At 43.7% G+C, this 12,332-nt stretch overlaps 1 protein-coding gene across 1 annotated transcript in view; it reads left to right on the plus strand.

Annotated features, from left to right (window-relative positions):
* Window positions 1–649: 649 nt before the first annotated feature.
* Window positions 650–12,332, plus strand: part of SPATA13 (spermatogenesis associated 13) — a 43,549-nt gene continuing 31,866 nt past the window's right edge. The window contains exon 1 of the mRNA XM_010087077.1: window positions 650–2,140. Coding sequence (XP_010085379.1) covers window positions 674–2,140 — 1,467 coding nt within the window. The 5' untranslated portion in view covers window positions 650–673. The remainder of the gene's footprint in view (window positions 2,141–12,332) is intronic.

Genomic DNA, 12,332 nt, shown 5'->3' on the forward strand with positions numbered 1-12,332 from the left:
CACTGTGAGGAGGAAGACTGGATGGATAATGTTGGGGGTTCCTCTAAATGTGTGTGGGGAATATGTTTAGCATTGTAAGGTAGGTGTGGTAGTCATACTGAATGTATTAGGTTATTAAACATTAGAAAAACAAGTACATATTGAAATTATTCTGGTCTCTTGAATTGCTAATGAATGCAATTATACTTTGAAAGAGTTATGAATGTTTTCTCCTCACCACTGCCATGCACCTTTGTTTGGCGAAAAAGAACTACTTCGTTTTGTGCATGCCTTTATTTCCTACACTGGGGCTCAAACTGCTTTTAGTTGGGGACTTTATAAAGAAATTTCTGTAATGGTTGCTTTTGTTTTCCTGATGCAGGCAGTGCAGCCTGAGGAGCTCAGCTCACCCAGTCAATGTGAAAGCAAGACAGACCAAGGTGTAGCAGATGAAGGAGAGGCAGCAAGGTCAGCTGGTGGAGACAGCAGCGTCACTCTGAGCTACCCCAGCCTCCGACTCCATGCATACAGCGTGGAGAGCATGACAACGTTTCCAAATGGCTGTGGAAATGGCACCACCGTTACTTGTATAGTTATGGATAATAAAGATCCCCAAAGCCATAATGGGGGATACAGCACCAGCAACAGTCATGAGGAAGAAATTCAAGAGGACAAACTCAGCCCTTCCAAAATCATGCGCTTTTTCACCACCCCTCGTAAACGGGCTAATTCCAGCTCCGACAGGCCTCGCTCTCTGGTTTTGATGGGCAACTCATCCACGTGGAATGCTTTGTCTTCCATCAGAAAAATGGGATCTTTTAAGAAGTTGAAATCTTCAGTTCTTCAAGGAATTCAGACAAGGGAATGTTCAGACATCTTAAATGAGAACGATATAGGCAAACATGGTTCAAATGGTGCAGTGGTGAGAGTTCACACTAACAGGTATTCCTACTCGGGGCCTTTACATGATTTTCAGAATGCAGTGGATGGTTTAGCTTCTGACTGCTCTGATGCGGAGGAGAGCGATGAGTCTTTCCTGAGGAATACTCACCGCTCACGCAGCATCAGGCGGGCTTATGGTGCTGGCCGCATAAACTTGCTGGACACAGATAAAGGTCAGAGTCATCACAACTGTATGAGGCCAACATCACCTGTCACTGCAGAGACAAAGATCTGTGAAATTTTGGTGAAAGACTCTGAAAACAACAGGATCATTTATCGGAGAAGCAAAAGTTCGGATAATTTGAACTTTCTGAAAAAAAGCTCATTCAAGCGGAAGTCCACTTCAAACCTCACTGACCTCAAGGTTGCAAATGAAAAGCAGATACCACCAAGGACTGTGAGTGTAACTTCTGCTGACTTGGACAAAACCAGTGGGAACCCTGAGAGGAGATCTAAGCGATGGAAGAGCCCTATCAGGGCAAAGGATTTTGACCGAGTTTTGAAACTTGTCAGTAATGTTACAGATGTTGCGTGGAAGAAGGATGTTCCTAAGAGCATGGCTCCTTCTCCCAGCGAGCAGTCCCAGAGAACACGGTCAAACAGCAGACTGCATGATGACTATTCCCGCAGAGTTTCCAGCAGCACAGATCATGACAGAAAGAGATGCACCTCCCCAGTACCTAGTCCAGACTCTTCCTTGCCAGGAACACCTTGCTTGCAAAGCCCTGCAGTTGCTCAGGATAAAGAAGCTGAAGTAAATGTAGCTGTTGCTGAAGACAAAAGCCTCAAGACGTCATCAGATATCCCAGACTCTGATAGTTTATCACCCACACTGAATGACATTAGTCCATTTCCCAATGAAGTGTTTTATTTGGACAGGGATGAACCAAAAGCTACCCAGCAGTTTACGTATGAAGCTGAAAACCCTCATGTTCCAGTCAGGCCAACTACTCCAAAGCCTCAGAGTCCCACTGCAGAGAAGGTCAAGTGCAGTATGAATTTCCAGTGCCCAAACCATCACAGCACCATGTCACTGAGCTCATCGGAGAGCGAGGAGAGAGTTGAGGTACCGGGGCTGAAGCTGGGCAGGAATCCTGTTTGCTTCCAGGACTCAGTGCAAACTGTGTACTATGATGATGGAAATGAAGACAGTGGCATAAGCAGCCACTCTCAGCTGAGCCTCAATTTAGCCGCTGGTGCTGAAGAGAAAAAGGAAGAGGTAAGAAAGAAAGAAAAATCCTTTAGAAGCTGCATATATATCTGTCAGGTTTTGTTTTTATTAATGCAAAGCAATGCAAACAATGCAAAATAACCTGAATACTACTGGCTTGTTATTGCTAAAATATGCTGACAGCAATTATTTCCTTTAATATATTATCTTTGGATGCTAACATCAAATTATGTTTTCTTTGTACATTAGTGTCAAAGAAAGTTTTGGCAACAAAGCTATTTGTGTACGTTTTCAAGGGCAGCTTATTGCACCCTGCAGATACACCACCTTGTCATGTGGTCTTGTCAGATTTTACCAGCCCAAGCAGGGTCTGTCTGTGTTTCCTTCCAAGCTGAAAGGTCTCTGAAAAGTCTGTATGTCTTAAAGTTGTCTTGATTCAGTGTAAAACATTTTGCCTCTGGAAGCCTTGCAGTACGTTGGTAGTACTTGTAGAGCAGTGTGGCGTGAAAGATACAGTATAGAGGTGTAAGCATTCAGTTGTATCTGATGTTTTCACTGTGTAATGATGGCCATGCTGAGGGTAAACTATCTGGGTATTTATTTGCCTGCAAATTTCAAACAGCAGTACTTTACATGCTGGGCTGAGTGTGTTGCTGCTCATGTTTTCGTGAAGACATCAGCATTTCACTGCACCTAATGCATGACTGGGTACTCTTCAGTAGATGGGTAGGTGTGCTGCAGCACCTCTCAGGTAAGGTCACGTAATAACCCTGTGCCCTTACCTAAAGCACTGTGTGAGTGGGCACTGGAGCAGCTGTGATGATTTGGCAGTGTTGGTGAAGAGCTGTCATATGTGTCCTGCACCGGTGTGAGATGGTGTGGCTCACCTCAGCCCCGGCAATGTGCAGTAATGTGGTTTTGAGCTACTCAGGGTGAGACAGCAGAGGAAGGTTTGATATTCATTGGGAAAAATGCACCAGGGCAAAAATCCCTCTGAATCTGTATGGATATGGAAACCATTTACAAAATAAAGCTGACATATCTTTTAAGTCACCTCAGTTTGACTAAAAGTATTTTATACCTCAGGTATGAGACAGACAAAGGCGACTGTTGCAGCTGCACAGACTTCAGCCTTTCATGCAGTAAAGTCTTACAAAGTCTGTGAAGCCGGCTTACTTTTAAAAGCTTGGCATGCTTTTTGCAAAGTAACTGTAAATGGTTGCAGAGCTTATCAATATTGCCCTTCTGCTGGAGAAAAGTGAGTTTGTTTACTGTAGTTCTTGCAGCTACGGTAAGATTGGAAAAATAAACCCAATGTGTGTAACTGTTGGGGCTCTGAGGTTATTCCTCTTCTGGAGTGCCAGAGTTGCCACAGCCATCCATGTTTTCCAAAACTCTCACTTAAAAGGGTATGTGAGGAGCCGCCTTCCCACTGCCAGAAGAGGCAAGAGGATGTCAGTCCGGGAATAATATGGGAGCAGAATTAACGCTACGCACGTACCATCTAGTGGTGATCTGCGATCATGACCCAAGAGAAACTTGGTGTGTCCCTCCCCTTAGTTCCCGACAAACCACTACAGTTTTTAAATGAATGTGTACTTTGGGTGGATAAAAGTTACTGCAGTTTTAATTTTAACACCACATTCTATTATTATCTAGCGTGCAATTTCAGCTTTCTCTTTGTATTATACCATGTTTTAGGTTAATGCTGAGTGCATTCTAGTGCTCCCTTCAGTTGTCCAAAGCATGGAGTGTGCATTGGTGGCAGCTCTGGGTTTGTGTAGAGGGCAGGCGGCCGGTGCAGGATGGAGCCCTGTGGGAAGTGAAGGAAATGGTGGCCAGGGGATGGACTTCTTGGCTGCTGGGGCAGCAGCAAGGGACTGTAGCACCCTCTTTCTGCTCTAAGCACTGCCTGGAGCCCTCTGTCTATGACATACTAACTGTGTCAACCCAAATGATGCAGCTGCATCCAGACCTCTCTTGTGACCCAAAAAAGCAAAGCTTTTGGAGGTGGTAGCTGTGGATTGGAAGCAGGAGCTGTGCAGCACAGGGTTTACTTCTGTCTTACTATGCATGGGGTGTAAACTCTGTGCTCTCTTTTTTCCACGCCTGCTCCTCATCCCATACACAGCCTTAAAGCTGCGGCACTCAAGAGTGATTATGAAACAGGGAGAGTGGTATGGTTTCTCCCGGCCATTTCTTTGGAGGGTTTCATTGCTCATTTCCTCCTTCTTTACAGCATGTTTCCCTCAGTGCGGAGGTAGCTTGGTACCAAAGATACTTATGCCAGATTATTTTTTAATTGGCGTTTATTCAGCCCGCAGGCACTTCTATGAATGCCACATACTCACACAATGAGGTCATTGGGGATTGAACTTTTGACTACAATTCAATTTTAATTCTACCTTACACCTCCGCGTTGCAGAGCTGTACCCACCCAGCAAGTTGTTCCTGTGACAGTCAAGCACTTGGTTCATTCTCAACAATCAGTTGAAATGTAATGCTGAGCCATGCAAATCCCGAATTCTTAAGACTTTGCGTGAACCTTAAATACACTGTGTTGGCAGACAGATCTGCAATGTTTCCATGTTTCATGCATCTTCTTTTCTGTATGGATTTATTTTATCTAAAAGCCAGTATGCATTCCAGTACAGCCACTAAAATATCTGTGGCTTCGAGACGTATTTCAGTACAAAGCTTACGAGGTGCTAAGCAGTCAGGCTCAAATGTTTCAGGCAGGACTGGCTGCCGTAACTAGAAGCAAATCTAGTTTATTCCCTTACCCACTCATCTAGTAGGTTAGTTGGCACATGAAATCTGTGGAACTTTGTCCATCTCTGTATTTTCCCAAATGTGGAAACTAAACATTTCTGCTTTGTGTTTCCCCAGTGCTGCAAAGCTGATTTTCCAGTGTTTGCACAAGGGCATCTACCCATTTACCTGACTGTATGTTTTTGGGGATTTTTTTCCCTATGTCATTCAGTCTTGAGATCCTGTCACTTCTGTCACTTCATTGGTTTTGCCGAAATGCAAGATTTGGACTGGAGCAGGGGGGGTGTTTGGCCTTCTCTGTTGTTGGTCCTGCCAGAGGTTGCTTCCCAGGGAAGAGCTAATTAAGTGCAGCCTGGATCCACACCTCAGCACTTAAGCTAGAGGCGTGAGTCACCAAAGCTCGTCTGTGACAGCCCATGTTTTCCCGGTCTCTGCTTCATGCCACTATCACTTACATTCAATATATTGCTTTTAAATAGCATGGGGAGATGATTAAGTACAGGTTTGTATTTGGGCTGTTTCACATAGTCTTTACTTTCCCAAAGAAAAGCCCCATGTCACTAAATAAAGAAAATTTAAACTCTGCTTTGGACTGGCATATGTCAGCCACTAAGGCTGCCTGAACAAAACACTGTTCTAAATTGTCTGCAAAAAAGACAAATCAAGTTATTTGACATTTCACCTAGTCTTTCACAAGCTCTTAGAGCACATGCTGTTTAAGTTGCCTTGCTGGCATCTGGCTTCACAGTAAACTAGACTTTTTATTATTGAAAAACCTTATCTGCATGACTATAAAGGAAGGTTAAATTACAGTGAAGAGGTAACTCTGCTGTAATTAGGGTTGAGTCACATTATGTTTGCAGACTGTATTTTAAGAGTTCTAAGACCTGTCTGTTGACTCATGTGAAAGTCAGTGATCCAGCTAATCCACATCATGCAGTCCCCAGTGCTCAGCTGTTGACAGGGTTGAGCTGGTCTGTCCCGTACAGGTCTCTGGGCTCTGAATACTGAGCACAGATGGCTTAACTTGGGGAACAGCTTGTGGAGGAGAAGAGGAAGAAGAGCTGTACAGGTGGGAATATGGAGAGGATTTGGCTCTGTCCGCACTGTTCGTCCTTCCTATTTCTTGCTTCAGAAAATGTCCTCACAGTGAAGGACCAAAGGGTGGTGGCTGGACATGGACATGGCCAATACCCACAAGGAGCCTGCAGCAGCCGAAGCTGAGGATGGGCATCCTTGGTACCCACCAGGAGCTCCCAAGTGCTGTGGGGCTGGGCATGAGCATGGCTTCTGGGAGCTAGCTGGTTTCAGCTCTCTGAACTCTTCTTTGTGAACTTATTCACCTCTGGTTCATCTGCATGCAATTTAGAGTGTAGCTTAATCTGTATAACTGAAAATGTGCTAAACTGTGAAGGATGCTTAGGTAAAGTAAATAAGGGGGGGGGGATTTCTTAAACTGAGTTTACTCCTATGGGGCTTGTAATTTGGAGCAAGGGCTGCCACTCCAGTGGCACTCTGGTCCTGCTGTCTACAGGGCCTGGGGACAGAGCAGTGGAGCACTGTAACAGGCTCTCAATGGCATCTCTGACAGCAAGCTGAGGTTTCAATTAGACCGAGTGACATTGGATTTACACTAAACTTTCTGAGCTTCTCTGCCAGGTCAGGATACATTCACACAATGTCTCCACAGTTGTTCAAAGAGCAACTTCCAGGAGCGCTTGCCCAGAGTTAAACCAGAAGCCACTGTGCGTTGCTAGAAACTGCAGAACCAATCACTGCAATGGTGCAGAAGGAACCCTCAAAGGACATTAATATCTTCCTGTCACAGAAAAAACTCTTCCAGCTCTCTGCAGGAGAACTGTCTGCCATTCAGTACAGCCTGTAATAATTTGTTGCTGTATACTCTTCTATGAAGAAGAAAAACAAAGCAGTGGTGACAGTAATCTAAATTACTGATCAGGTTTAATTTTAGACCAAGTAACTCTGCACTGCTGAATAAAATTGGCCATTCCTGAAAACTGTAGGGTAATAACAGGAGTTACTGTCATCCCTGCAAAAGGGTCTGTGGATGCTGAAAGGAGGAGCTCAGATGGGCTCCACTGCAGTTAGCCCCGGGGCAAGCTGCTCCCTTTCCTTACTGCATTTGTGCTCCTCTGCCTTTCCAGAGTGTCTGATGTTTGATTCTACGGTAGCTTTCCTCTGACACCTCAGTAATATCCGGGTGCTGCTCACCCTGGTATCAGGAGTAACAGTACCCCAGAGAGTGGAACAGTACTTCTGGCCATGTAATTTGTTTTTTTATGTTGAGCACAGTGTTGAGTTGTTAGCACTGAAAATCCTTCGTGTCTCGGGGAGGTTGCAATGTCCAAACTGAGCAGAGGCAGCTGCAGAGTTTCGTCTGAGCCATCTGCGTTTCCCCTTTCTGGCACCCGGAGACTGCTGTGCTGCTTGTGGTGCCAGGATGCGGAGTGGGATGCTGTGGCAAGCTGGCAGACCCTCTGGGTGCTGGAGGAGACCATGCACAGCAGCCTCAACTCTTCTACTCCAAGCTCAACCACAGCAGCCTCACCCTTACTCCATGCTCTAGGAAGTGATAGTTTGCAGGCATAGAGTTGCCCAAGGCAGCTCCACCCGGCGCAAGCTGGAGGTTCTGACTGCTGCTGGGTCTGGCCCATGGCTGGGCTTGGGCAGGAACGATGAGGCTTTGCTCTGGAAGGGTTGAGAGGGGGGAGAGCCAGAGGACCTCTGCCTGGAGGAACGCTGAAGAGACACAAAGCCTATGGCTTTTTATGGTTTGCTGTGTTAGCATAAAATTCTACTTTCAACCTGTGGTTATCATCGGGCTTTTGAGGTTCACCAGCAGATATTACAAAAACAGCCTGGAAAAAGTTGTTTGTTTTGCCAAAGAAAAGGAAAATGGATTTTTTTTTTTTTTTTTTTAGATCTGTTACTTGATCTGGGGTGTTCTGAGTCAATTTAGAAATTAGGGATTTATTTAGGGTTACTAATTAATGCCTATACATCTTCTAAAAAGAGGCGGAGGATATGAATACTCCTTTACTACACACTACATGCTTGCTGTTCCAGTTCAGATACTGCAGTAAAGAAGAGACAGCATTAGAGCATCACCCAGCCGTCCCCGAATATCAATCACCGGAAAACTAGTGGAAACAGTTTTCTGGTTTTAGCACGCTTGCATTTTTATATGACTGATAAGATTATTTCTGCAAAGCAAATACATTTCCCTGCAAACTCCCCTATGCCAGTCGGAAATGCGTTAGCTGATTTGGTTTTGGAAATGAGTTAAGAGGAGAGGATGAAGGAAATCCTTGAGGCTGAAGAACAGATTTGAGAGTCGTGAGATCTGCTTGTCATTTCCAGTTCAGCCCTATGCTTCCTCTGTGACTTAAGTGACTTAACTGCTTTGTGTCTGCTCCTTATCTGTGAAATGTGGATATTATAAAGGTGAATTTGCTAATCTTGGTAAGGCATGTTGCTGAGAGGGAAAGCATTATGCTTGTTGGTTATGATAAGCAGCCTTTCAGGGTTCAGGTTAAGTGAAGCAAACCTGCATTAAAAATGCCTTAGAATTATATGGCTAAATTTTGTCTAGGCTTGTCTCTATATAGCCTGATCTTTTAAGGTTTTATAGGTATTTATTAGTTAAAACACCACAATTGCTTTGGTGTCGACAAATCCCAAGAGTAGAATGATATATTTTTTTCCAGTTTCTAAAACTTCCAAAATGAGTGTTTTATCACAGTAGTTTGTGTTGCTAATGAGGATTTATTTTACCATATTACAAGGCACCATAATGTAATTTTCCTTTATTACAGTGCATAGTATTTCCTGCATGCATTCTAGGAGCTCATACTAGTACAGTGCAGTGGTATTCTTTTAGGGGGTCCCCCTTTGAAGCAGTGGTCTGCAAATTTTTAAGCTGTGGTTCCACCCAATTTTTGGAGAGGAGGGAAGAAAAGGCAGATTATCTTGCTATAATGTTTATAACTTCCAAGCAGCTAAAACTTAATGTTAAATTTTAAATATGGATGTATTTATTTGATTTCTTCTGCTTTGCTTTTTTGCATAGGTGTAAATGCATATGTTCTTAAACAGGTTTTTTGCAGTTGTTTCACAGATCTTATTCTCCTGTCTTGCAGACCACTGGCTGAATAGCACTGGTTATTCTATGCTTTTATTTGGGGTCTTCTCAAAGGCTAATGAAAAGAAAAGATGCTAGCGGCAGAGGAGGCAGCGGGATGTAAAGAAAAATAATATAGTGCAAATATTAATTAGAAAGGAACAGATGGAAATTTTCTTCCTGTAAGTGAATTAGACTGGTTTAATAATTCTGGCTAGTTTGTGATAAAAGATACAAACACTGGCTGAATGGATGCTTTTTTCTATGGTAAAAGCAATCCTTTCCATGGTAACTATTGCTGTGATGGTATCACTATTGGAAACTCAGCCTGTTGGATCTACAGGGCATCACTGGGCTCTCTTAACACTTCAGGGTCTTTTTATAAAATCCAGAAAGAAAGCAATAAGTATGTTTTCTCTGAGAGGCTATATTGTATCCACAGTTTTATAATCTCTGTGTCTGTCACAACAGTTTGCAAATAGAAATATTGATCATGTCCATGAAACATAAAACAAGCTTTTGACCTCAGTTAGTAGTGATGATAAATGAACTTAACTTAATGCTCCCCCACTGCTATTTAGCAACAAGAAAAAGTGCAAAGGTTGCTTTTTATCATGTACCTGGATGGAGACACGTTGTCCGGACTTTTACTCTGTTAAGTGAAGGTGATAAAATAATTTATGGCCACTAGGTCATGATCACTTGGTCCTTTCTATTTTTGGTGGCTGATATGAACTGAAAAATAAATTCTAATATTACTACTGAGTTCCTAGCATTTGGCAGTTACGGTGTTATACAGAAATATCAGCTATTTTTAATAGTCACCAATTATGATACTGACATATAGGTGTCATTCCTAGCATAAGAAGTTTGTACGTTTTTATATAGATACCTAAATGGACACAGAAATGTGTACTCGTGATCAAATACAGAGATACCTACATGACATAGCGCAAATAATGTGAGGCTTTTAAGCCTCGTCATTTACAGAAGAACATGACTGATTTTCCATCACAAGTTTGCACAGAGAATATGTAGTAATTCTGTTATGAAACTTCTCAGCCTGCTCAGGTTTTCCTTGTAACTTTTTCTCAGCCAGAATTATCATCTGTTTAATTTATCACACCTTTTAATAAATTACATTTGGAAATTAATATGTATTTCTTGTAAAGACATTATTAGATTTTTATTATGTCCTTTTTCTGGTTTAGAAAAAGGCAGCTGTAGTCAGCAGGGCTGCGTTTCAGCCAGGCAGCTCAAGAATACAGAGCTACTAAAACAAGAAGCATAGCAACTTATTGTGGAGCTAAGGCAGAAGGGGGCCAGGATGCTCTTTCCCATGGAGACCCGCAAGGCTCGGGGTCCTTGTCCAAGAGGCACCTATCTGTGACTTCCCAGCAGATTGCCAGGTAGAGAAGAAACTTTCAGGAGATTCAAGTGTCCCCTTATACTGCCATGCTTGTCTATATGTATAAATTCTGAAGCATTAATTGTACATTTAGAACATAAAAATCAAATTTAAAAAATCCAAACAGGTAATGGTAGGGGTTGAAATGCAGAGTAGTGAGCAGGGAGCCTCAGCAATGTACACAGGCATCAGCACCTTTATAGAGTGGTGATTTTATTTTCATTAGGGAGTTTACTGGCATAAACACATTAACAAAAACTCACCCAGGGATTGTTTTTCCTTTGCCATCATGGTGGCAGGAATATGTCAGTGCTCACAAGCACACCAACAGCAGCAAGCTGACCACCAGCGGGCTGTGTTGTGTCAGACTTATCATTTGGGCTTTGAGAGTGCAGTCAGGTAGAGGATGGTTCATGGTTGGTGTAGCTGTGCCAGCAAAAGTCCTGCCGTGCAATTTCAGGTAATGACAATTTTCTGCCATTTCACTGATGAAAGTTGCATCCATATAAGGAACACTTTATTGGCACTGTACAGAACAGATCTCATGCTCCTTGGGCAGCGGTCCCTCTGAAGACCATTTTGGGTGCTGAGTTTATCAAATATATGCTGTGGTCTGGGTAATAGTCGCAGAACCTGGCTCTCATCTGGCTCTGAGGGCTAAGCTAGCATTTCAGTGGTTAAACACCTATGCTGATGTTGCTTACATTGGTATTAATGAGTAACAGGGAATGCCAGCAGCGGTCATGTGCCATTGAATGCAGCAGGGTTGTACCAGTGCCAGGTCAAGTTGAGTGAGATCATGATCAAGTCCTTGAAGCTGCTGTACCTGGCTTGGGAAATCAGCCTGGGCCCAGGCAGAGGAGAGATTCGGTCTGGCTGGGCTCAGACTCTGTGATGTAGTTGTCTGCCTGGGAGCAGCCTGGGAAAGCTGCTGCCATGGCCTGGTCAGCGTGGGCAGGGGGCCCTGGAGAGGACAACACACCTCAACAGCACACCTGAAAGTGGCACCTGGAGCTCCACCGAGATACCTAAAGATAGCTGACAAGTGCAGTGAGGGGCAGGTATCCAAAACAGCTGTGCACAGCTGGACAGCACCTTGTGGGCCAGCTGCATCTTGCTGGAGCAGGAGACGGGGACCAAACAATGGGTTCCCCACAGCATTGGGGAACATGGCTGTAGTGCCGCCTACATCTACCTGCAATCAGGTTGGGCACCTGATTCCTGCCCGTAGTGCTCTGTAGGCTTGTCTGACAGTCTTGTGTGGGGGCTCAACTCGATTGCCTGAACATAAGCAGCCAGCGCTGCTGGAGGTGCCCGGATTTGTTCCTCCTCATTTCCAGGGCCTACTTCTGGATGGCCCACGCCTCCTGTGTCATACTTGCATGATGTGTGGTATGTGGAGATATTTTAGACCCCTTAGGACATTTGAAATGGCCATGGGTGCCTATGTTGGCAACAAAATTCCACCCCAGATTTCTAAAGGCTACAGTGACAGCTTTAACATCTACCTAACATACAGACACCTCCCTTGCAGACATAAAAAATTAGATGTGGGAATCTGGAGCTGATTCCCACCCTGAAAGTGGCATATTATATAGGAACAACAGCAAATTAAAGTGTAGCCTGGATTGAAGTAAATGTTCATTTTAAATGGTTGTATTTGTAGATATGCTGCTGTTAGAAAAAAGGAAAACGACTGAAATACAACAACTGAACTAATATGCTGTCGTAGGAATTCAGCTGTCCAGATAAAATTAATACATTTGCATTAGCATAAATAAGTAGAGCTATTTGTGTTTGCAGTCTTAGAAGAAACCTAACTGAGGATGCAGCCTAAAAGACAAGATGAATACTCTAATGGTGATCCTGTGCTGTTGCTAGACTAGCAGGTATGAATTGCAGAAAATCCAGGATGGATT

Source organism: Pterocles gutturalis, unplaced genomic scaffold (genome assembly GCF_000699245.1).
Source record: "Pterocles gutturalis isolate BGI_N339 unplaced genomic scaffold, ASM69924v1 scaffold42646, whole genome shotgun sequence".
NCBI lineage: Eukaryota > Metazoa > Chordata > Aves > Pterocliformes > Pteroclidae > Pterocles > Pterocles gutturalis.